Source organism: Coenobita brevimanus, chromosome 86 (genome assembly GCF_032717465.1).
Source record: "Coenobita brevimanus isolate Jiangsu-jjx chromosome 86, ASM3271746v2, whole genome shotgun sequence".
Classification (NCBI taxonomy): Eukaryota; Metazoa; Arthropoda; class Malacostraca; order Decapoda; family Coenobitidae; genus Coenobita; species Coenobita brevimanus.
In genome coordinates, this window is record NC_137039.1 from 30,303,481 (window position 1) to 30,328,830 (window position 25,350).

Consider the following 25,350-nt stretch of genomic DNA (forward strand, 5'->3'; position numbering starts at 1 on the left):
TTAAAAACTGTATTGCTAAACGTAAGTTTGTGAAATGCATTGGGAGGCAAATATTTGCAGAACATAGACTTGATAGCAAGGGAGTCTGTGCTCGATGCTGATTGGCTAACATGACCGCCATATTCACCAGAGAATGCTAGGAAAGTTCCAAGGCTCTCGACGTTATTAAGGTTTGATAATTCTATTTAGGTATGTCCTTTGAGTGTAGCTGACGGTTTGATACTGAAACACGTTTGAAAAAATATCATATACACGCAGTAGTTGTGTCAGAGGCCAAAGTGTAGGGAAGGGATGCGCAAAATGGGTGGTGGTTGTCACCCTAACTAGTAACCCTAAACATTGACTGCCAAGTGCCAACACCTCAAGCCTACTAGATCTTTCTCTTAATTTCAGGAGTTTTTTATGTAAAGTATCACCACCTGATCACTTGATTGATTGTTTAGGGCTTCATACTTAAGCATGTAATTGAAGTAGTATATTAGAATTTACCTGGTAACCTGTGGATACTGGTTGTAGCCTAAACCACTGAAGCAAATATTTTTTCTAGTAACTAGTAATCATAAATAACTAGATCAAGCTAAGCCAGATTGTACTGGTTATAATTTCTTTGAAGGGGGAGTGTAAAAATGTGATAGGACAGTGCCCATTTGTCATCATTTGTAGTGTCATTAGATGTGTGTACTATTTTTTTTTTTTTCCATATTAAGGAATTTTGCTGCCTTCAGGAAATGGTTGATATTATACAGAATACCAGTGAGATATGAAGATAGCAGTATATTATTGTCAGTATTTTCCCTATTTTTTATATATTGATGCAGGACATAGTATTGCTCCAAATATTTTGTGAATTCCCTAAATCTCCAAACATGGGTTTGTCCTTAGATGTTTATGTAAATCTTGAATTGCAGTACTTCTCTCAAAACTAGGGTTAGTAGCCTGTTGACACACACGATAAGCTTAAGCAACTTTCCAAATTTACGACTGTTTTGTGGTCTAGGTATGGCTTTTCTCTCAGTAAACCAGTACTGTAAACATAGGGTCGGTTTGTGCATTTGTACAGCTGTTCATGGAATTTAGAGCTTTCCATTAGCCGGTCAGTATACAGTATCTGGTATTACAATGACTTTTATTCACTAAGAGAAATGCTTGCAAACGAATGTCAGCATTCTTGAAGAGTCTGCTGAAATATTACATGGTAAGGTGGAGGAGTAGCATGAGCATGAGGGAAAGAGGGATGAAGCAAACCAGTGATTGATTTATTTAATCACATTGCTCACCTCACCTGGGAGATCCTCAATTAACCTGCTTTTATTCAAGACTTCTAATTATTAAACAATATAGAAACATTTTTCAAGTGGCACACCATTGTTCATTACTGTATTTAGCATCAGGATGTGCAGTGAGGGGTCTGAGTTGTTACAGTTTACACTGGTGTTGGTATTATTTTGGAAGTACACCCAAGAGATTAAAAGTAATATATTCACCATTTAGCTTATGCAGTCTTTAGCAGTTTCCCATTACACATGCGTTATAAGTGTGCTTTTCACTACTTACCAGTCGTAAATTAGGAGTGGGGGAGAGTAAGGGGACTGTTCAACTCCTAGCTCCATCCATAATCACATTTATGTTAAACCTTGGCTAGCTTGAATTAGGTTAAATTAGGTTGGGTTAGTTCTTTTTAACATAAATGGAATAAAAGACGAAGATAAGAGCTGAAGAATCTCCCTCCTCCCCTCCACTTAATTTCCAAAGTACATAAAAAAAAAAAAAAAATTGTAATGTATGTTTATAGAGGAGAAAGTGCTTAGAAATGCTTATATCCAGCAGTGAGCATATTAATTTCAGTGTTGATTAGATGTAATTCAAAAAATTTGCCATAGTGTTTGTCTCAATACAGTATATCAGTTTTTTTAAATTGCCTATGGACTTTAAGCATTTAATGCATACAGATGCACCCATTTACAACATCACATGTAGTACAGGATCCAATTAATGCCTATTTATAGCCATAAATATGATTTTTTAGTGTTGGAGAAGATTTCCATTCTTCCTGGAGCATAACCTTAACATACAGTGGCTTTTACTAAGAGTGTAGTTTATAGGAATGCATATACCAGTAATGTTAAATTGAAAAATTGCTGTATTTACCAGTAACAGGCCAGTTGAGGAGAATTGGTATAAGTCCAGAAATTCATTAAATCTGATGTTCATTGTTTTAGTCAACCAACTTAAGAATGCAGGTTCATTAGCTACAGTATTTACTTATTGTTATTAGTTACACTATGGTATCCCAGATGTTCACATATTATGCTGTTAATTATGAAGAAAAAAAAAAATCAGGTAATTTACAGTCAGAAACCGGAATATTTCTTATTAACTTTCCTCATACGGTGAGTTAGTTGACCACAGCCACCTTATATATCGAACCTTGTTCACTATATGAGGAGATGTTTGGTGTAACTCAGAGGCTTCGATAAAGTAAAAATTTGGTAAATTATATAAGATTTATGAGAGGGGTTTGGTGGTAGGTGAGGGTGCTCACCATCCACTCACTCGATGTACCGTATTGCTTCTCTTGGGTGACTACCCTTTCCTCTCTTCCTTTCATCTTTTCTGCTTTCTTCTTCTGTCTTTCTGTCCTCTTCCTTCTGTCTGTGGGTGACTCTACACTGAGAGACAAGCCAAATAGTTTCCTGTACACCAGGAAACCATCTACAGTACTACGCTGGGTGGTAACCAGGGTTGTGGAGTCAGAGTCGCAGTCAGAAACAATCACTGTATGTTGATGCTGGAGTTGTAGTCAGCAAAAAAGTCTTGACTGACTTCGACCACCAGTAGAAAAATTTTTAAACATGATCGTCATGATGTAGGTGTAATGTGGAGCTACATTATTGCCTCTCGAACGACAGCTTCTTTGGTTTTATTTCTTGTTGCTTCTGCAGTTTTTTTTTTTTTTCTCATATTTTCCACATTTTATTTGGGAGTTGTCTGTTGTTCTCCGTTCTTTGTTTAAAACATACTGGTAGTGCTACCATCTGTCGACAGAATGACAAGAACAGAACGTAAACAGACACCACGTTTAAGAAACTGTCATTTTGTCATAATGTAGCTACAACCAGTAGAGTCAAACCTTTAAGGACATGGGTTTTAAAGGTAACTTGACGATTCATGTGGTTGTGGTGGAATGACATCTTGTTTAAGTCATTGTGGCAAATTTATTATAGAGAAACTCAAAGGGGTCAGAGTTGAACACACAAGAAATTGGGGAATACCAACTCCACAGCCCTGGTAGTAACCATATAACCAAACTATGGGGCCTTGTGGTTTAGTGGGTAATTAGGTTGCTCCAGCTGGATTGAACCTGTGTAGGTTTATATCCAAGGGGTGGTTTGGGGTGTATTGCTCATGTAATGCCACTTAGGGATGAGTGAGGCAGGGCATTCACATCTTAAATGTCGGGACCAACTTGCCTAACCCTGGGTTTTTGTGCTCCTCATGGAGCAACACAGGATTAGTTGATGTATGTATGTATGTTTAGTTTTCAATTAGGCTCAATAAGATAATGCCATAAAGAAGAATTACAGTAGTTTCTTTTGTAAATGCATGTTGGTAAACATGTAAAATAAACAATGAAGGCCTTGACAGTGATCGTGTAACACTAGCTACTTAATAACTTTGGCAGAGTTTGAAAAAATATACCTATATATATATATATATATATATATATATATCACCCAGCTTAAGGTGAACTGTTGCACTATGTCTTCATAATAAACACAATATCAGTTTGTGGGTTTAATTTCTTCTATTTGAATGAAGTCAAGACTTGCATAGTATGCTTGCAGGTGATCCCTGTTATGTGTACAAATAGTAATTCCTAGGATCACTAGTGAAATGGTGTTTGTTACAGAAGTGAGGAAGACCACCGGCCACATAGATGACCCTGGGGACCATGAACCATGACACTGACAAAGAGGACCTAATACAGGTGTGTGGAAGTGAACAGTACCTCATAGTTATACTGTAAGTAGACCGTATTATAAGCTAAAGATTAGTTTTGAATCACACATCATTTTGTATACAGATGCAATTATAGAAGTGCTGAGGTATCAAGCCAGTGACAGAGAGGTAGACTTAGGAAATATTAGATGAGGCAGTGCATGTCACCTTTAGATATAGAAATACTACTTGAGAGCTGATGCAGAAAAAAGCAAGGTGGAATGCCCTCAGGGGAACCCACTTGACCATTGCTGCATGAAAATAGACATAAAACCAGATTTTATGAGTGTGTTTGATGTTGCAGTCATCTTATTATTATCACAGAGTGTTTGTTATTGCAGCTAGAGCCACTGGTCCATCAAGTAAGCGGGCACTCATCCATGTTTGTGTTGGATGATGTGACGGTGTGCAAGCCGCTTATCGGTCGTGAGTACCGCTTCTACCGCACTCTTCCTCCTGAAATGAAGCGCTACACCCCAGACTTTCGAGGGACGCTTCAGGTGCTGCTACAGGATGAAGGGGAGGGAATCACACTGGCTGCCCTGCCCAATGAACAGATGACGTCTATAAGGAACAATCAGGGAGCACTAGAACATGGGTCAGTCCAGTAGTTCAGTAAGATTAGTACCTTCAATCCAATGATGTGCTATTTCTTTTATTAATGCTCTCGCCTGATCCCGACCCCAACTGTTGGTGGGGAAAAGAGGTTGGGTTGATGATAATGATGATGCTATTTTTAGATTATTTTATAAATAAATAAATAAATAAATATATATATATATATATATATATATATATATATATACTCTGTATATAAGTATGCAGGAGGGGATAGATATGACGTTATTAACCTCTTGACTACTAGAAATCCTTCCTAAGATGAGTAAGCTTAACTGTTAGTAATAGTAATCATAAACTAGAATAATTTGTCACTGGATTGAAGGGTTTAAGGGTCATATGCTGAAACTTAAATCGCCAAGGGGAATAATAGCCCCTAATTTTGGATGAATGTTTGTGAAAACTTGCAGTTCATAGATTTGGTCAGCCTGCATCCCAGATTACAATGTTCAACCAGCAAAGATATGGAGATGCCAGGCATGTTGTTTCTTTGTCATGTTCTTGAGAAATTATCGTAAAAGATATGGGTCTTCCTGTTTCCTGTGCGATTTAAAGTTTAAACATTGAGCCATATTGCACAAACATTTAGTTTTTTTTTTTTTTTTTTTTTTATACCTTCATTCCAAGAGGTTTTTACTTAGCTGAAATACTTAGTGTGGTTATTGCTTGATAAATATATAAATATCCTCCTTTTAAATGCCTTACTAGAGATTGCTTTAAATCCCTTAGCCTAATGGATCGTAATTGATTAAGTATTTTTGTTGTTAGCAAGATGAAAATAAACAGTTTCCTTGGACTGAAGGGTTGAAATATGTTCAGAATGTGGTAGTGTTTTGTTCGTCAGTTGAACAGTAAATCTCCTTTACTCTTTCCTCTGTGGACTTAAGAAATATTTACTGTTTGAGGGGGTACAATAATGCACATAATTCCTGTAATGAAAATATATTTGTTGTGTTTGAAATTGTTCATTGTTAATGATCATTAAGGTGCAGTACGGTAGTTAGGAATAGTTGAAATACAACAGTATAGGTTGTGTGCAATTATTTATCATTGTTTCAGTTGTAAAATACTTTTGGTATGTGTATGTCATGGTAGGGGAAAAGTAAAGGGAATTTACTGTACTTTTATTCATTATTAGCTGTTATTATTGGAGTAGCATAGACATATGAGGACTAATTGTATAAGGTACTTCTAAGCTAGTTTCAACCCAACAATAGTAAACTATTGAAAGTCTTATCAATGCCCTTAATTGCCCTTGAATGACTTCATAGTATCTGTCAAACACTTCACCTTCATATGACATTTGTGGAAGGAGAGGGTGAAGGTTTTACTGTTTACTGATATTTCAGTAAAGCCTCCACAGTATTGGATTCTGTCATGTCATCATCGTTATCATCCATCATCATTGTCATCATGTCTTTATTTTTCACCTATATCGTAAATGGCACTGGTATATATAGCTTCCTTAAAATTCGTGTCATTTCCTTATGTGGAGAGAATGGAATGTGAAAAATGGACTAGGAGAGTGAATGCGAAGTGAAGGGGGAGACAATGGATAAGTTGGAGGGGTGGGGTAGGGGGGTAAGAATTGGAATTCAAGTATCCTGATTACACTCGATTTAAGAAGCCGTACTAACTCCTTAGTGGCTGTCTCATCTAATGCAATGTTCTTTAGATCTAGTGACCAGGTGGCATTTCAGAGTTTTGTGTATGGGTCAAGGTTTGTGGTCCGTGATTGACTCATGACTTAGAGTGCCTATGACTGCCCTGGGAGTCGTAGCTGCATCATCACGATCATCTTTGGGAGTTTACATACAGTAAATGTCCTGTTAATCTGACCACCAGTAATCTGCAAATCCCAGTTCTCCAAAATGGAACTGAAAAGATTTACACTATTCTGGGAGCAAAGCTTTTTTTTTTGGGGGGGGGGGGGACTTTATTTATGGATTTTTCTGGCTTGGAATTGCTCTTCAGTTACACTATGCATGTCTGGTGAGTAAAACAATAAATCATATCATTTTAAAAGTTTATTTAATGATCATGTACCTATTTCTAAAGTTTTTAGGTCCCTCCCAATAGTCCGAAAAAAACAAGAATTCGAAAGACCCTTGGTCCCCTGCCATTCGGATTCCAGGACTTTTGCTGTATATGGAGTGGAGAGATTTGATGTTAAGTTTATGGATCTCTTTTGGTAAGTTAGTAAAGCAGTGTCTAGAATACAAAGAAATTTCCAGATAGTCTCCCCTCTCCTGTTTTGTAGTTGTGATGCAGCTTGCAACATGAGTGTGCAGCAGGGTTGTTACAGATTGTGAGCAGTACAGGGAGGGGCAGTATGTACAGTAGGTAGTTGTTTTCCTCCTTCATCATCTGGGGCTGTTTAAGGATTTAAGGAATGCAGTACATCATCCAAAAAGTCTGATATGAAAATGAAACTGACAGAGACTATGAAAATGAAATTGACAGACTTGGTGTTACTGATTTGACAAATTACCAGCTATTATTAGATTACTTCTGAAATGCAAGATACCTCCCTTTTTCCAGTCCTTGCATTTTTCCAGGGAAGTTTTAGGTATCTCTTTAAAAATTGACACACACACACACACACACACACACACACACACACACACACACACACACACACACACACACACACACACACACACACACACACACACACACACACACACACACACACACACACACACACACACACACACACACACACACACACACACACACACACACACACACACACACACACACACACACACACACACACACACACACACACACACACACACACACACACACACACACACACACACACACACACACACACACACACACACACACACACACACACACACACACACACACACACACACACACACACACACACACACACACACACACACACACACACACACACACACACACACACACACACACACACACACACACACACACACACACACACACACACACACACACACACACACACACACACACACACACACACACACACACACACACACACACACACACACACACACACACACACACACACACACACACACACACACACACACACACACACACACACACACACACACACACACACACACACACACACACACACACACACACACACACACACACACACACACACACACACACACACACACACACACACACACACACACACACACACACACACACACACACACACACACACACACACACACACACACACACACACACACACACACACACACACACACACACACACACACACACACACACACACACACACACACACACACACACACACACACACACACACACACACACACACACACACACACACACACACGGGGGGGGAGAGGGGGGACAGTAACCACCCACTTCATCAGTGAAACTTTTTGCAACCTAAGCGTGGGGCGAACTCCCAGCCACCAGATGGCGAGCGAGAATGTTACCACTGAGCCAGCAAGTGGTGTGTGTGTGTGTGTGTATCTGTTCCCATTATGTCTCATGAACGGCTTGAGCTATCAGCACGAAACCCTCAGGGTATCAAGATACGGCCAAAATTTTGACCAGGTTCGAAAATGACTACTCAGGGTCAAGGTCACCAAAATGGCTGTCAAAGGCCAGGTAGTTTGTATCACCTACCTTTAGCTCCGTTATATCTCATTAATGGCTTGAGCTATCAACATAAAACCTTCAGGGTATCAAGATATGGTCAAAATCTTGGACTTGGCCAATGGCATATTCTGGCAGGCAATTAACGTTCGGCTGCCAAATGCTATTCTTTCATTGTTGTCCTTTTTTTGTTTGTTTGTTTGTTTTTGTTGTTGTGCTGCCCTAGTTTGTCTGATTGAGCAGACCCATCAACTGCAGACAAGCAACCACCCCTGCAGAGGTGTCCTGTGTAGTGAGTGAGTCAGTGTACCCATTTGGGTGACAGTGCCTCACCACAATTAGGCATGGGGTTTAGTGTGGAAGTTTGGTTCTTGGGTGGATGCTGCATTTGCATCTCCACCTAGTTAACAGGGGCATCATAGTAGGCTCCACATCCCCCTGTTATGTGGTTATATGGTTACCACCCAGCATTGTAAATGGTTTCTTGAGTTACAGGAAACCACTAGGCTTGTCAATCAGTGTTGAGCCACTTGAAGTGGAGAGAAGAGTAATAAAGTGACAGAATGGATGAGAGAAATAGGAAGGGAGGAGGACAGACAGAAAAAGAATGAGTCATGAAGGAGGAACTAGGCAATACCATCAAATGAGTGGATGATGGGCATCCTAACGTACCACCGTGTACTTCCATGTAAAGTGTCTTAACTGTGCACAGTTTCCCTTCATTCTAAAGGGTGGATGAAATTCATCATTGTCATCATCTAGACCTCATTTCCCATCTAATGATGAAGAAAAAGAAGTTGAAGCTATCAACAGAATAGCAAATGAAATAGAATTCACATCCATATATAAATGGTGGAGAGGGATGGCCTCATGTGATGGCATTGATATAACCAGTCAGGTACTGTACACACATTCCTTAACTCCTTCTGTATCCACCCAGAGATCCTACAGTAACTTAATAGATCTGTATAAATAAAGTGAAATATGAGAGTGATTGTATTTTTACAGAAGTACAAAGAAAATATGGCCATACTGAATATTATGCAATCGTCTGTTGAGTATTGTAGGCGTATGAAAGAGTTACTTGTTAAGAGGGTGTTATAGCAAGTATCTGAATGTTTGATGAATTATGAACAGAATGGTCTTTAGAGTGAGAAGGGATGAATGGGATAACTGTTCTCAAGGAAGTCAAGAAAAATGTGGTACTTATGGATATTATAAGAGCATGTGACCACACAAATCAAGATGATCTGAGGAAGGAAAGTTGTGAAGACTATTTTGCTCTCCATTTTTTAGTATGTTTTCAGAAAGATGTGCGTGATAGTGAATTCTTGAATATTGATATGATCCTTACCTTTTCATCATTTCAGTTGTAGTCTTACTTTTTTTTTTCTTCTTCTTCTTCTTCTTTTTTCTACATTTGACTCTGGGTGTAGCCTTAACAGCCTTTCCTTGAGGCCAGCAATTTCTTTTGTGTACCACAACACTTCAGAGCTAATATTCACTGTCTCCGTTGAACACAAACTAGTGCTGTCTCATTCAGGACTGATGTGATGCCATTAATGGAGATGTTTTTATGATATAATTTTGGCTTGTGAAATATCAGTAATGTTGATTTTAATGAAATTTGGAACATCAGACTGTTCCCCTATCCCAGCCTAGGATTGAATATAGTTCTTCCAGATAGCTGATGTGTAGGAGAGAGGGCTGATGGGTGCAAATTTAAATTCATCACAAAGGAAGGTATTGTATGAGTTGGGCTAGGAGTTTCCCTGAATAGTTTGCTTTAAAGACTTGGTTCCCAAAGAGGACTAAGCAGGAGAGTCTTTAAACCTGTGGACTGGATGCATTGTAATTTTGTTTCCACTTGAGCTGTGTGATAGTGGGAGCAGATGTTTAGTACAAGGTGCTGGTTACACTGTTTGATATTGTTATGGAAAGTTGATTGAGGGTGCATATGTGCTTTTCTGGAATGTTGATCTTCTCCCTGTCAGAGATAAAGATGACTTTACTTGGATCCTGGAGGAGGCACCTTGAATTGTGACTTATGAATAGATGAGTGGTTTGGTATGGGATGGAAAGGCAGCTTTGTTTTCTTGCACAAGTTATTTGATCCCCCAGAGGTGGCATTTGGGCACACTGGTGGTGATATGAATGGACTTAGGTTGGATGGGGATAGTACCTAAGACTGGGTGACCTCTCAGGGGGTTGCCTCCAGTTCAGAAATGTGCTTCAGGCCACAACTGGTGTCTGTGACTCATGACAAGTGGGTGTGAGCAAAATGAGTTAAGCAAAGGCTCGCATGCCTCACCGCCACCTCTCAGAGCCTTAGAAATATGAAGCCTTGAATCCATACCCTGAAAGGTTTAAGAATCTGCCAAAATAATAATGACAAAAGAGGTAGGTACTGGCACTGAACACTGTTCATCATTTATGATTTCTTTTCCCACCAGTGGATGTGGTGAGTCCATTCAGTCCCCTAAAATCCTAGCTCTACATCACATATATGTGATCTACACATATCAGTTGAAAACAGGTTTCCAACCCCTTGTTATATGCCCCTCTCTGCAAAATTTATTCAACCAGCATGATCTCTTGTGATTCCCTGACTCATCAGCTTCAATACCTCCTTGCACACTCATTTACCATCATATTTAGCTTTCTTATTTATTTACTTTGTCTAGCTACCTTCATTTACTCCTGTCACACCCTGTCCCATATTCAAATTCACTCATATACCATTTCCACCACCCTAATAATAGCCATTCTCTTGTGACTATAGTTTATATAATCTAAGCATACTCTCTTCAACCTCATTATCAACAGACTTCCTCACTCTGTATCTCATTATTCTTGTCTTAGCAACCCTATGTAGTTCACACACTGTCTTCAGCAGCCCCATTGTACAAAGGAAAAAAACACAATGGACCAGACTTAAAACATAGTGTACAGAATAACCAAATGTTGCTGACTAGAAGTGTGTTCAGATCTAGCCCTGGTATAGTACATGCAAACGTTATTTGGTCCCTATCCTAGCCACACAGTATCATGGTTTTCACTTGGCAGACATGGCTGGAGTGAAAGCACTTGGTTTTTTATTTCTGTTGGTATGTAGTTTCAGTCAGTGGCTAATTTCTGAATAATGGTAAAACTTCCCTTTCATATTATATTTCTTGTTTACAGTGTATGTCAGAGGTAGCTTCGTTACTGCTGGAAAATATGGATTGTATGAGTGCATGAACTCTGTCCTATATGGCTATGACTATTTACACGTCATACACTGTAATGTAAGAAATTATATATATGCAGTACAGTACAATATTTTAAAATATTTTTAACACATTTCTGGTTGAGGATATAGCTGAATCACATGTACAGGTATATACACTTGTTTCCAGGAGCACATTGTCAGGATGGGGGACAGAATATTAATGGTTTTTACAGTGCATGTTTGGAATACGTATGCATCCATATGTACAGGTAATGGTTACCATAGGATGCAAAAGATAATCTTTAGACCAGTATGACTGAAAAGAACTGCCAAGAATATTATACTGTAAATATCTATCTGTCTATCTATATATATATATCTTTCCTCTTCCTTCTGTCTACGAGTGACTCTACTGTACACTGAGTGACAAGCCAGATGTTTCCTGTAAACCAGGAAACCATTTACTATGGTGGATATTAACCCAAATTATGGTGCCTGGTGGTTTAGTGGGTAATTAAGGTTCTCCAGTCAGATTGAGCCTGTGTAGGTTTATATCCATGGGTGGTTGGGGTTTACTGCTCACGTAATGCCACTCAGGGATGTGAGGCTAGTCACTCTCATCTTAAATATCAGGACCAACTTGCCTAGCCCTGGGTTCCTACGCTCCTCGTGGGGCGACATAAGATTGGATGATGGATGAATGAATATACTATATATATATATATATATATATATATATATATATATATATATATATATACACCTTGATAATCTTTGTTCAGTGGATTTATGGTCTTTGGCTCGCAGAAATGTAGGATGTTTTTTCAGCATACAGTGTGAAAATATTTGGTGCAGGTTGCCAGAAACCATGATCTCCAGATTCCGAGGCAATCAGTGCTATTTTAGATTTTTGGCAAGTATTTTTTGAAACTCACCCTGATCAGCATTGGATGGTAGGTAACTGGAGTCTTTGGTCTGTGTGTGTCATGTACAGTATTTAGTGTACAAGATTTCTATACACAAATGTGGTCTTCATTATTCTGTTCATAAGTTATGCAGTCTTCGTTACATCACAAAGGCTTACCTCCATCAGAGGGTGTATGCGTCGTGTGAGCTCAAGTAGTGTGGAGTTTGAGAGTGAGGGAGAGGAGGAGAAGACAGGGTGTGGTGCGGCATCTGGTGCCATCCCATCCGAGGCTGGCCGGGCACTCTCCACCACACACCCAGACACACACAACCCGTGGCTGCAGCAGTGTCATCAAACCACACTCAGCAAACTCAAGCTCAAGTCTCATCCATCGAACGTTGTCGGTTAGTGATGTTTGATTCTATATTTGTTCTGGCATTCTACTATATCCTCCATTATACAGACAGCCATCATTACAAATAAGGAATATGTTTTGTAATTCATTGTATCAAGACTTTTTCTGTACAGATAGCACAGTAGTTTCTCATTAAACATGGTTTCACTTTTTTTTTTTTTTTTTTTCCGTAAAGCTGTTCATTAACAAAGGAACAGTTTTTATTATAACGCTCCATTGTTCATTGCTGAGTTGTCAGGGTATGTAGTTTAGGGTCAGGGTTGAAGTAACTGACACTAGCATTTATCTCAAGCTGTTATTTATTTCTTTAAATTGCTTATGGAGACTCTAATGCATGCATATACACCCAAGCACAGGAGGTACATTTTGATACTTAACTGCATCCTTGAGTGTGTTTTAATAAATGATTTTATTTATGTATTTATATACTTATAAAGTAATATTTGAGAAGTTTTCTTTTCCCTAGTACAGTACTTATTTTTCACTTAATGTTTCATTTAACGCCTGCTATGCTAATTCTTGTCAACCCTGTTACGTTTCCAGAGTCGTTATTTTCAGACTTTTTTTTTTTTTTTTAATATGAAGTTAATTTTTTGTCATCAGATCAAGTGTTTCTGAGCTTGACCTCTTCATTACCCTTGTCTCTTTGTTATTTGTGCCACCTGGGTGGGTGTGAGGGCGGCGATAAGTTGCCAGCACTGTGGGAGGTAGAAGGGCATGAATCCGCCATTGCTGGGCTACAAACTAGAAGTGAATTACTAAATATGCAGTATTTGGCAAATGCAGTGTGGCAGGGTTTGGCAGCTGCTCTGATGGTGTAGAGGGAGACTCGGCATTCCCATGGAAACCGCTGACTCTTCCTCGTGTTTGAAACTGTGGCAAGGAGACCCATGGCCTCATGTGAGATGATCAGTGCAGCTAGGGGTGGCCTGCATGTTGTCTCATTTGAGGCAATCAGCGCAGTCAGGGATGGCCTGCATATTGCCTCATATGAAGTGACGAGCATGTCGGGAGCTAACACTAGATTTTTTGGAACATGCCCATAGTATTAAGTTAGGAACTGCTGTGCTGCAGACTGAGACTAGCAGATCAGCTAAGTAGGGACCAGGGGAAATTATTTGGCAGTATAGTTATTAGGCAAATTAATTTACAGTATTAGATGGAGGGATGGGGTGGAGAGGTATATGAGAGAGGGGGGTGTGAGTTGGGAGCAGGGCAGTGAAATGGCGGGGGACAGGGCGACTTGGAGGTGATTTGTTTGTGGCCATCCCAAACGGGATTGAGGCATCTGGCAATAGATAGATAGATAGATAGAAAGGCAGCTTATGAAGAGAACTTACCGTTCTGACATTCCATTACTCTAACCCCCCAATATCCCAACATTTTATGGTTCCAGCCTCTCAGAATTAAGTGTTTCCGAATTTTGACATTCAGATGTTCCAGCGTTGTAGTGTTTCTCCCTCCCAGTGAACCAGCTCACTATTATTCTTTACTATCATCATCATAATATCTCCAATACTGATTCATTTTTCTGTATATTTCCTTATGTAATAGAGTGCATAATGCTGGAAAACCTGACGTTCAAGTACCGATACCCTTGTGTCCTGGACCTGAAAATGGGCACCAGACAGTATGGTGATGATGCACCCGAGAGCAAACGCAAGAGTCAGACTGCCAAGGCTGCCAACACAACCACCATCACACTGGGTGCGAGATTAGCTGGCATGCAGGTAGAGTACTGGCTCTTCTCTAATAACTCTTTGGCTCTGAGTTACTTGCTGTACTTTTTTTGTTCCAGCCAGCATCAGACTATTTTATTGTGCTTATCCTTTGGCATCCTAAGTGTTAAAACTGTCAGAATCATTGTTTAGACAGGGATTATAAACTTCCTGTTTTATTCTAGCATAGGACAGATGGTTTATTTCACATAGTAGAACCTCATCACAGCCAAAAGGTTAACTGCCTCATCAACACAGAGAGGCCATTGTAATAAACCGGATATCTAAACACTCAGTATTCAGGCTTTTGAGATTCTTTGAGTCCTTTCCATAGGGTAATTTTTTATTCCTTGAAACATCTGATCAGAATTGCAGTCCTTTAAGTGATTACTTATTAATTTCCATAGGCAGTCCTCATTTTTGGTCAGGTATATTTATTCAAATCTTGTTAGGTTTCATCCAATTAGTGCTGTACACTAGTGGTAATTGTTTTTTTTATATATAGCATTTGAAGTTTAATTGTAAATTTTTCCGTTATTGAATATGGACCTAATAACAAAAGAGAACAGAAAAACGATTGCTTATAATAAGGTCCTACTGTCTTGGTTCACAAATAGTTTAACCTTTTTTTTTTTTTAACTGTGTGATGTTTCTTGGTGAGGCCTTAATTGTAATTCTTGTTTTATCTTCCAGGTTTACAACAAGGAAGAAAAGTGTTATCACTGCAAGAACAAATATTTTGGACAGCAACTGAGTGAGGAAGGTTTTAAAAAGACTTTATGGGAGTTTCTCCATAATGGTCAAAGACTACGAATTGATATAGCAGAACTGATTATTGCAAAGTTAGAAGAACTAAGATCAATAATATCAAAATTAGACTCTGTTAGGTTCTTCACATCTTCCTTATTAATACTTTATGATGGGTATGACCTATGCAGTGCAAAGCTCGGCCGTAGAGAACGCGAGTGTGAGAGAGAGCGGGAGAGTAAAACCACAGACAGCAGAGGGAGGAGATGGCCGGAGACACGAAGTGAGGAGGGCCACGTACCAATAGATAAATGGCCATCCAAGGATTCATGTTCACCATCTCGCATACCCAAACATCCTGCCTACATCCACGAGGCGCCTGGTTCGTGTGTCAGCAACAAAACACCTCGAGAGCAGAGCAACAGGAGCGAAACTGAGGGTTCGCAGAGAGGGAAGACCAGATACCGCAATAGAAAGTGTAAACCCTTAATTGACATCCGGCTCATAGACTTCGCGCACGCCACACACAAGGACATGGGGGATTCCAAAGTGTACAGTGGGCCAGATGAAGGCATAATGCTGGGGCTTGAAAGTCTTATTAAGATATTTTCAGATATCATAGCATCTGTTTAGCACCGATATGTATTGTGTCGTCTGACCTAAAAGTGTTTTAGGTCTCTGTTTTGTTGTCTATGTTAGACATTGCATTTTAATCACATCAGAATATTTTAGTATGTTGTGATTGTGAATATATAGTTGTATATATTATTATGTGTCAAATGAGAAGTTGTACATAGAGTTTATAAATTCTATATTCCATGATCAGAGTGTTGATGTAGCTGCCTTTAACAAGGTATCTGTACAGTAGCTCATGATCAGTTTATGTTGTATATCTCAGTCATGTCTTGTAAGGATATTGTAAACCAACTCAGCTAAGTGCCAAAGCACCATCAAACTATAATCTGTTTCCACAAAAGAGGGAGCAAAGTAGAGTAAATTCTGTGTTCTCATCAACTGTGGAGGCTTTTTAGCACCTCTTCCGTATTTTTCATTTATTTTTAAAAATACATTATAGCTTACTGTTTTCATGTATGAGAGTGTATGTGTATGTGAATGAGGTGGAAGGGGAGGGAGAGAGGCAGAGAGGGAGGAGGAGACTGAGATTGAGGTGTAGGGGTGGGGTGGAGTGGTATATACTGTATGAGGATGGTGTGAGTTGGAAGAAGGGCAGTCAGCAGACAGAGGGCAGGGTGACATGGAGGCAGTTTGTGTGTGGCCATCCCTTGTTGGATTAAGGCATACTGGTGTGGGTATAGATGGTGATACTGTTGGTTGATTAATTTTATAATATATTCATCATCATTATCATCTGGACCTCCTTTCCCTCCCTTGTGTAGGGTGAGGAGTAGCAACGTACAGACAGCCTAGTTTGCCCAATTCAATGGGCCATGCTTCCATTCACTCAAGCCCACAGAATCCTGGCTCCATCAGATAGGCCTAAAAAAATTTCACCACGTTCTGTAGTTTCACATATAATATTATAGAGCGTATTGAAAAATATATCTATATTAACATAACCAAAATCAGAAGTATGTTGGTAAGGAAAAGGTGCTAGTTAGCCTCCTTAACCAGTGAGAATGCAACCCATAGATACTGCAGAAAAATGCAGATGAATACTGGTAGATCCCTTGTTCATTGTAGTCATAGAATGTTAAGTATTATTTAAATATACTTGGTTCATTTTGCGTTTTGAAATAAGATTGTTAAAGTGGAAGCAGAGATGATATCACAGTGGCCCATTGCCTTCTTCACAAATATGTGCACAGCATTGTGAAGACTTGCATCAGGATGTTGTAGGTGATGATGATGATGATGATTAAAAATACCACTGAGACTAGTGTAGGCTGCATGGCTGTAGCACCCACACTAGGTGGACTGTGGATTGGCTAGTTGCCCATAAGTTGTTGTGGACCCTGGCTTATCTGAATGTAAACCTGGTGGATTGTTGGTTGATGTTGCCCTTGTCTCGCAGTCCACCGTTCTCCTTTTGGGGGATAGGGAAAGACTTAAACCTTTGAGCCCAGGGACATCGTTTACAATGTAGTCCTGTCATTCCTGGTGATTTTCCTCAGTTTAGGATAGACTTTTCAAACTGGAAGGGTTAGATTTACCTTTAATAAATTTCTTCAGTTCAAGATGGCTTTCCTAAGTTGAGTTAAATCTCCCAGCAGCAGCAAGAAAAACTAAAAGGGACATCACCCAGATTCAAGGGGTTATGGGATGTTTGTATATTGCCAGGTTATATCATTGCCACCATACAGAGGTGTCCCTTCCCAACACCCAGTGTTGCTGATCATAAAGACCAGTGTGACCAATGTAGGCTGCATGATTGTAGGTCCCACAGTAGATGGATTGTGGATTGGATAATTGCCCATATACACTGCACTCAGAAACCAAAGAACGTGGAATATGACGGTAAAATTTAGATTCTCGGAGCACCGTTATTTTGATAGTGTACTGATATTTGAATTCATACAGTAAACGTGTTATGTCCAATATGTATGGTATGATTACGGTAGACATCCAACCTAGAAATGACCATATTGCAGTGAGGCAGTGCAGTATCTAGAGTTTCTCTGTAATTGTTAGGTTAGGGGTTGGTATGCTTTTCTAGTGTTTGTATCACCTGTTGTATCCCTGAGGAGAGGAGAGAGAGATATACCTGTGTATATCCAACAACTAACATTACATTAGGTCCACTTTAACTTGACCTAATATTGCCATCTTTCCATCTTGAATGTGGAACCGTAACAAGAGATTACCTCTAGAATGTGGTGCTTGTTGCAAAAGTATACTATAGATGGATGTAGAGCCATATTACTGTATTGTCATATTCTTCCAGAATAATGAAAGTATCTTGCAAGTTAAGGTGGACAAAATCCCTCCTTGTATTGGTATAGGGTTGTAGTAACCCTACTGCCCAACACTTGTGTTCCAAGCTGCCTTGTAGCTTCTAAGAAGCAGGAGATAGGGAAAAACTGTAACTGGTACTTCCTTTCACCTCTGGTGCATGTGTCTTAAGAGATTATTGAGTATTAATGGCAGTCGCTCAACACTATGTTTACAGAGACATTAGAATTAAGATGATGGTGATATGAGAATGCTTAGTACACAATGTAAAATGCAGAAATGTAGAATGATAGTCAGTTTGTGGTACAGTCATATCCTGCAGTACAGAGATACATTCATCAATGAGAGAGCTGCCAGATGTATCCAGTAACACTACCCTTGCAGTCTGATGACGTCTGTTTTATAGTCCACCCTTGCTTGAAAAATTATCGTTTGGAGTGATGGCCTTGCCATGTTTACAAGGGCTCAAATCTCACAGAGGTGACTGGAGGTTTGAATCATATACCAGCATCTGTACCCCATTCATACCCATTTCACTTTAGTATTTCATTTTGGGTATTCAGCTGCATGAAGACTTCTGGGTCTGAATGGGTTATATATACATACACATATTTTTGTTCACAGTTTAGGGTGGTCCTCATATAGTGAAGGAGGTAACAATGGTCTTCATTAACCACTTCATTGTGATGACTTCTGTTTTGTCCTGCCTGACCTCAAACAGCTTTTTCTTTTAGAGTAGGAAGCTCTTCTCATATTTGAGGTGGGTAGATTAAAAGGTTTAACATGTAATTTACTAAATAGAGCTCAAAGCCTCTTGATTTCTGGTGGGAGTAACAAAAAATAAAAAGACATGCGGTAATCATACTAAATGGGTTATTAGTGTGTGTTTCTAGCCATTTTAAACTAGAGAAATAGCCCTGTATTGGCAAGAATAAAGGAGAAGAAACATTAATTGATGACATGTTTTATATGTTATATCTGCAACCACAAAATTAATGTATCCAGCTAAGGGGAGACTTTTTCAAAGGGGATAAATTTAACCTCCATGATCTCCATTATTACCAGATGTCTCCCTTTATGCTAATTAAGATAAAAAAGTGGAAGCTGGAATGAAATAACAACCCCTTCAATGCAGTGACATAATTTTTTGGCATATTTTTGCCATGATGATGATGATAGTGATGATTGCCATCCCCAGACAATTTCATTACTTTGGGGCGATTCCCTGTTGTGATGAGGTTAATGAGGGTTGCCTCCAACTCCTACTTTTGGAATGTCTCTCCAAAGCCAAATTAAGATAATCTAGTGATTGCAAGAATACAATCAAAATTGCATCATTGGGTTCAAGGGATTTTATAGGTATCATCATACTGAAGGGGTTAACTGCATATTGGGTTACAGTTTATTGGATGTCTACTGTACATAAGGAATATTTAAGGTCAGAGAAGTTATGTTTTAAGTTAGTTTAATGTTTTGATTTGGTATTCCCAGAAATGCAAATTTTTAAAATCCTGATGTTATTTAGAAATGAAAGTTTTTATTTGTGAAAGGCCGTGTGATGTGTATTGTACCATCACCATCAAAAGTTTGCTAACACTTCCCTGCCAGCTGTAGCAATGGAAGTTGTTAATTTTTTTTTCTTTTGTATGTGAATGTGGCACACAGTAAATGAGTATGAAAAGGAAAGATAATTTCTCATGGTAAGAGAGGAGTAACGGAAATGGAAGGCAGACACAATGCTGGTGGGAAATTGTCAGCATACTTTTGCGTGTGGTAGTACCTTGCTGTGTGAGGTGGATGTGTTTGGGCATCATGCTGGAATAAATAAATATTGCCCTGCAATAAGTAATGAGATTTAAGCCATACTGTCCAGTGACAGATACAAAACCTAATATGATAGCACAGCCTAGGGTCCTTGCACTTTTGGGTGGAAAATACTGGATTGAACTGGCTGTTGTCATTTGACCCCTATAATGCAAAAATGTATTATTATATTTTTGTTGGTGTTAGACGTTTTTGTTCAGTTTTGGAGAGCATTTAGTAGTGAATGGGGTTAATGAGGGCTGTATCTGACCTCTCCAGTGCAAATAACCTTTTACAAGCTGAATAACACTGTAGCTGTCAAGTGCTGTATAAAATATAAAAGATATCCATGGATTGAAGGTATTAAGCTGTACTTTTGATTGACAAATGGAAAATATAACACAGCCAGTGCTTCTATATCAGGGATGTTTTGCAAAATACCACTTTTTTTTTTATGCTGTCTGTACAGCCATTCTCAATTTTTTGCAGACGCCGGAAAACAGACAGATCCATGATTAATGAAACCCATCAAAAGTTGTCCCCCACAGCCATAATTAACTTCTATATATGATTGATTAAAATTTCTTTTGTATCACCTCCCCAAAGCACCTGGCTGGTGGTAGGTGGTGGTGACCATCATCCACTCACTTTATGTATGGCTGCATACTTCTTTCTTCTTTATTACTTTTTCTGTGTCTGCCCTGTCTCTTATTTCACCCATCTCTCATGTTACTTCTTATTACTAGTACTCTTCTTTCCACTTGAGGGGGTTCTGCATTGAGTGACAAGCCTAATATTTCCTGTAACCCAGGAAATCATTAACAGTGCTGGGTGGCAACCATATAACCAAATAATGGAGTGATGTGGAGCCTACTACAGTGTTAACTGGGTGGAGAGACATGTTGTGTCCATCCAGGAACCAAACCTCCTCGTACTTTCCATGCCTTGCAGTGACACAGTGCTGTTTGCTGCAAGGGAACATCGGTTCAGTGTATGGGATGTCCCTGCTGGGGCAGTTGCTTATGTGTGATTGATGGGTTTGCTGAGTCAGACAAACTGGGGTTACTCAATAACAACAATACCAGACAAGTATGTTTTCAGATGATTTAGCATCAGTTTTGTTAAATTGTTCCAAAATACACCTTAAAATGGTTTACATTGTGATAGTTTACTAACTCACAAACACATGAAACTGGCAAAGTCAGAACTGAAAAGAAAGGATGACATTAATAGCAACGGAATACACCACTATCAAACGGGTTGTTGTTGTTGTAGTGCCAGGGTCTTCTGGATGTGAACCCAGTGGGCTGCAGGCTGAAGTTACACTTCTGCTGAACCCCACCATCCTATTTGTAGGAAATAGTGAGTGAATTGAGGGGTGTAAGTGTAGCAGCTGCCTGTTTCTGTCTTTGCTACTGCATGAAGGCATCCCTCTCCAGCACCGTCAGGGAGGTTAATAGCGAAGGAACATAAAAGAAAAAGCTATGTAAATCAATATTACTTAAAATCCTGTAATCCAGATAACTATTTACAATGCTGGATGGTAACTACATAGCCAAATAATGAGGTGATTTGGAGCCCATTATGGTATCCCTGTTAACTGGGTGCAGAAATGTGAATCCATTGTCCATCCAGGAACCAAACCTCCTGACTCTACCCTTTGCTTTGCCGTGGCAGGTTGCTGTCTGCCACACGGGGAACATCAGTTTAATGCACAGAACAGTCCTGCAGGGGTGATTTCTTGCCTGTGGTGGATGGGTCTGCATGCCAGACAGACTTGAGTTACTAACAATAACAACTTGTGGACTGATGATGCAGTACAGTTTGTGTGAGAATGGTTTTGTTTTATAAATAGTCTTTAAATATTACAGCCAGTCATTATACTGGCACACCTTGGTCTGAGTTGCAGCTTTTGATCCCTTTAATTTGGATGACATTCATTGTAGTTTATTCCTGCAGTCAGTCAGTTTAATTCAACTAAGTAAAGACCTGTCATACTCAAGGATTAATTAAGGCAAGATTAAAAATAGATATCATTCTAAAGGGGTCCGCCACAAAGAAGATTACAATAATATGTATGGTGCTCATAAAGAACTGTTAGTGTATTGCAGGTACATTGCTGTATACAGACCAAATCAAAAATGATATTTTAAGTTTACAAAGCTAGTTTGAGTATTGTATCTTTGAGGAGTGAGTGAAATCAAGCTGAGTACAGTATTTTAGTAATATTTAAGAGGGGATCCTACCCATCTTATTGAAATACAGGATCTTTGTTTGCACTGAGCTATATTTATTATACCATTTTGGTATATTATATCCATTTAATCCAACCCATCAGTTTGAGCAGGATGTAAAAACTACATATATAGCAGCTGAATTAGTCATCCCACTTGGTGAGAAACTGATAATCAGTGTCACTTATGCACATAACAGGAGATGGTTTAGTTTTCCACTGTTTGGTCACATTCTTGATAACTTGCATCCTTGTTATCCTTCAGAATGATACATTGGAAGATATTTCAAGGTTAATTGGGCTTAGCACTGAAGCTGTTAAGTATTGAAGAAGCTGAGAAAACCTTCTGACCAAGAAAGTATTACCTGGGCATCCAAGAAAGGCCACTGATTTGCTGCTAAAACAGAAAGTGGTGAAAAATCCTTGAACAATTGCCTCAGAGCTTAAGAAAGGACACTTATCCTTCTGCAAACCATATTGGAAGAAAAATCAACACTGATTTCAACAGAACTTCATGAGACATCCTTCAGTGTTACACAAAATAAAACTAATCATGGAACAAACATCATCAGTGACATACTTTTGCAAGGAAATACTGTTACAAAATACAGGATCACTAAGCAGTTGAATTAGTTCCGCAGTTGGATGAATTAGAATAGTCAGGTGGCTTGTTACCACTCTATACAATCCTTTCATCACCACTGATTGAAATATCCACCTAGAGTATCAGTATGGAAAGCAGACAGTAGAAGAGGATATCGTGTTGATTTCTTGTTTACTCCCTCAAAACACATCAGTGAATATTGAACATTTAAGATTACTGAAAATTATGTACTGAATTCATATCTTGTTAACCAGGCCACCATTTTTATGGTCCATGGTTCTCTGTGTCCCGGAAGAGCTGTGACAGCCTAGATTAAAAAAGCTGTTATTGTTGTGGCCCAGGGCTCATCAGGATGTGAACCTAGTGGACTGCAGGCAGAAAGAGGGATGCTAGAGAAGCTGGAAGCACAAGACCCTCCACCAGTATATTGGCTATAGGGGGAAGCTAGGCATGTTTGGATTGCTGTCACTACCCCGAGCTTATCTGGATTTGAATCCCACATAGTGCAGGAAATCAGCCAGTTGCTACTGGAGATCTTTTGTGGAGTTAATGTTGAAGGATTATCTGTGCTGTGATAGTGAGGTGCATGAGGTGAATATTTAGGTTGTTGTGTTTGGGGCTGCATCACATTGAGGGCACAGAGGGTTGTTTGTGAATTGTATTTTGTGCTGATACTGAAGCAGGGAAGGGTGATGGCCAGATTGTAGCCTGGCAAGGTGAACACATATGGAGGTTATTTGTGAAGCACTCATGGTTCCCACCAAATAAAAAGACTCTTTACGAGTATTTATAAAATCTAAGGAAACATGAGTAATTACTAAATAATATGAAAATAAAAGAAAATATAAAAGCATATTTTGTTTGTCATTAATAAGGTATCTGAAAATCATATTCACTGTTAGAGGAGTTCGTTTTTAACAGTGGTAATGGTAGTGGGAAACTCTTTCTGATACTGATGCTGATCTCAGCTGAACTACAGTACAAGATTTCTTGGAGGTGAAGAGGATTTTGGTGCTCTTGTGGTGAGAATGCATCAAAGTGGTAGTCATGTTTTGTGGGTGAATTATTACACTGGTCAAAAAGCAGTAGGCCTACAATATCTACTTCATGTGCTACAACACTTTTTTTTTTTTTTTTTTTCTGTATGTTGTTTGTAGCATTTTCTCTAGTTTCTACCTGCCACTAGAACCATATAATCTCTTCCCGTGGATGATGCATTATGTTAGTTTATTATTCCTACAGCCGGACGAATTTATTCGGTTTAGAAAAGACCTTTCATATTGAAGGCTTTAATAAATTTTAAATCTGACCCCTGCATATTGAAAACTCCCTCCTAAACAATGAAATCTTCTGGAGATAGTGAGAAAAAAAATAATGTCCTTTGAAGGAATTATTTAAATCTTCCCAGTCTTGCAATGATTGCCACTGCAGTGTATCAGTGATATGTTTATGTATATCATGCACAGAACTACCGAATTTTGTTTAAGGACCTGAATTTTGAAGAATCAACTGCAGTGTATTCCGCAGATACTTTAAAACAGGGAAGATTTAATTAAAAGAAAACCAATTAGGTGTACCATTTTCTTCTGGCTTCAAGCCCCATTCCCTCCCCCCACCACCTCCATCCGCTTCCCATGCTTCACACCCACCATCTCTCTCCCTCCCCACACACCCTTCATCCCTTTCCCTCCCCTCACACCCTCCCGCCCCTTCCCACCTCTCACACCTTCCATTCCCTTCCTTCCCCTCACAACCTCCATCCCCTTCCCTTCCCTCAAACTTTTCATCCCCCTTCTTTCTCCTCACATCTTCTGGACCCTCCCTTTCCCTCATACCCTCCATCCTTCTTCCCCCTCATACCCTCCATCCTTTCCTCCCCTTATACTCTCCATCCTTCCCTCTCCTCACACCCTCCATCCTTCCCTCCCCTCACAACCTCCAGCCCCTTCCCTCCCCTCACACCCTCCAGCCCTTTCCTTCCCCTTATACCCTACAGCCTCTTTCCTCCCCTCACACCCTTCAGCCCCTTCCCTCCCTTCACACCCTCCAGTCCTTTCTCTCCCCTCACATCCTCCAGCCCCTTCCCTCTCCATACAACATCGTCTCTTCTCTCCCTCACACCCTCCATACGCTTTCCCTCCCACATGCCCTCCATATCCTTTCCTTTCTCATCCCTTGCCCCCTTCCATTCCCTCCCATCTCTCCGAGTGTCTAGCCCCTTTCCTCCGGCCACATCCATCTCCCTACTCCCCTCCTCTCAATCCCCTTACCTCCCCTGCTTCTTCCCTTCCCTCCTCTCCCCTCATTTTACGCATTTCTTCCTATCCCCTGGATCCATCGTCTCCCCTCACCCCACTTGCTCCTTCACCCCTGGCACCCTTTACTTATGTCTTTTTTAGTTTGATAATTCCGAATCAGTTCATACTCGTATTTATGAAAATATTTCTCTTATATATATATATATATATATATATATATATATATATATATATATATATATATATATTACACACACACACACACACACACACACACACTATGCT

General features: G+C 39.6%; 1 protein-coding gene across 1 annotated transcript; it reads left to right on the plus strand.

Annotated features, from left to right (window-relative positions):
• The first annotated feature begins 343 nt into the window (after positions 1 to 343).
• LOC145410692 (inositol hexakisphosphate kinase 1-like) lies at positions 344 to 15,941 on the plus strand. The gene is made up of 6 exons (XM_080280804.1): positions 344 to 404; positions 3,911 to 3,988; positions 4,341 to 4,597; positions 12,564 to 12,781; positions 14,347 to 14,522; positions 15,204 to 15,941. The coding sequence occupies exons 2-6, from the start codon at positions 3,938 to 3,940 to the stop codon at positions 15,888 to 15,890; spliced, it is 1,389 nt and encodes a 462-aa protein (XP_080136930.1). The 5' UTR covers positions 344 to 404; positions 3,911 to 3,937; the 3' UTR covers positions 15,891 to 15,941.
• Positions 15,942 to 25,350: the final 9,409 nt, after the last annotated feature.